The sequence below is a fragment of the Myotis lucifugus genome, unplaced genomic scaffold (assembly GCF_000147115.1).
Source record: "Myotis lucifugus unplaced genomic scaffold, Myoluc2.0 scaffold_498, whole genome shotgun sequence".
In the NCBI taxonomy this organism is placed as follows: domain Eukaryota; kingdom Metazoa; phylum Chordata; class Mammalia; order Chiroptera; family Vespertilionidae; genus Myotis; species Myotis lucifugus.
The window spans coordinates 24,359-25,812 of NW_005871546.1; the positions used below are offsets into that span (position 1 = coordinate 24,359).

Sequence of the window (1,454 nt, forward strand, 5' to 3'; positions counted from 1 at the left end):
CTTCAGGAGTATGTGGACCAGCACTTAGGCAGGTAAGCTTTCGGAAAAGTGGGATGGGTGTGGATCTCAAACACTAGAGGCAGGGCTTGTCCACGGCCTGGCAGATTACTAAGGCTGGTCCCTCTGAGCAGGTACAAGCAGGAGATCCTGAGGCTGAGGAAGCTGGTGGGTCCAGGAGACCCACAGAAAGTGAAGGCCGTACCTCCAACCAAGCCTCAGCGCCCAAGGACCCGCAGCCGCTAACCAGTATCAGATAAACTCGGAGCACACCTCTTCCCGGCCAGCAGGGAACCCTCCCCACAGCCCCAGCTTGGGAAGTCATTGAACCCAACCCTCCACACAACAAGAGGCAGGTGGAGCCTACAGAGTCTTTATTGTAGCCACAATGCAATGGTCAGCAGCCTGAGGGTCAGGGGCCCTAGGGACCAAGGCAGAACTGGGTGCTGGAGCAGCCTGCCCACCTGGCCCACCACCATGGACGTCATAGGCCCAGACACGGTCCAGGCCCTCACCCACCACAGCCACAGGCTGCCAGGTGGGGAGGGGGAAGCGTCCCGACACCACGCGGGCCCCCTCAGGTAGTTCTGCCTGTAGCTTTCCCTCCAGCAGTGGGAGCTGTGGGAGAGAGCAGGAGTGGGGTGGGCAGGGCGGAACACAAGTGCCCCCTCCCAGCTCCTCCAGGCCCAGCACATACACTGGTGGCCTGGGCCTCCCCTGGGGCTACCAAACCCTACACCTACCACGCTGGGGGCCAGGAACACACACACGTTGTGGCAGTCCCTCAGGCTCACCTGTGGGAAGAGGAGGTCACCCCAGTAACGAATGGAACTCGAGCCCTGGAAGCGCTCTAGTGGGCATGGGGTTACCTCAGCTTCGGAGTGCAAGCCCCAGCTTGCCCAGGAGGCAGGGACACCTGGGGCTGTCAGCAAGGTCGCCACGCCAGAACTGAAGCGTGGAGATCAGGTGTGGGGTCTGAAGGAGTCCAAGACTCCCCAGGTTACCTTCCAGAGATCCTCACGGTGGTAGCAGACACTGCCGGCACAGCCTGCCCTCCAGGCATGCAGCCTGGCCAGCCCCACCAGCCACGGGTTCAGCTCATAGCCCACAGCGGGGCGGAGACCGCATCTGTGGGCAGCCAGCACCTGTGCGCACCAACAGCGTCAGAACCGGCAGGTTGGGAGAGAGCAGGGAGCGTGGCCCCCGCCCCGCCCACCACTGCTTACAATCCTGCCATCGCCAGAGCCCAGGTCCTCCAGCTTTTCATAACGTCCTCGCAGCAGCGACAACACGTGCTCCACCTGCCGCACACTCGCCCCAACATAAGGCACCTGGTCAAGGAGACATGTGGCTGGGATGGCTGGAGTCCATTAGCCACTCAGGTTCTTCACACGCCTGGTCCCCTAATCTGAATTTTACTGGTGGCTGCGTATTCTTTTTTTCTGTTCTCCTTCTTC

The 1,454-nt window shown here is 61.3% G+C and overlaps 2 protein-coding genes across 2 annotated transcripts in view; one reads left to right on the forward strand and one right to left on the reverse strand.

Annotated features, from left to right (window-relative positions):
• The window catches only part of CCDC78 (coiled-coil domain containing 78), a 4,579-nt gene extending 4,303 nt beyond the window's left edge, over positions 1-276 (forward strand). Inside the window, exons 13-14 of the mRNA XM_006103642.3 lie at positions 1-32; positions 132-276. Of these exons, the coding sequence (XP_006103704.1) occupies positions 1-32; positions 132-243 (144 nt within the window). The 3' untranslated portion in view covers positions 244-276. The remainder of the gene's footprint in view (positions 33-131) is intronic.
• A 78-nt stretch (positions 277-354) lies between these two features.
• FAM173A (family with sequence similarity 173 member A) lies at positions 355-1,367 on the reverse strand (the record flags this gene model as incomplete). Its single annotated transcript, XM_006103692.3, has 4 exons — positions 355-615; positions 741-791; positions 1,002-1,142; positions 1,224-1,367. Coding segments are annotated over 4 exons (591 nt in total), but the record flags the coding sequence as incomplete, so codon positions are not given.
• Positions 1,368-1,454: the final 87 nt, after the last annotated feature.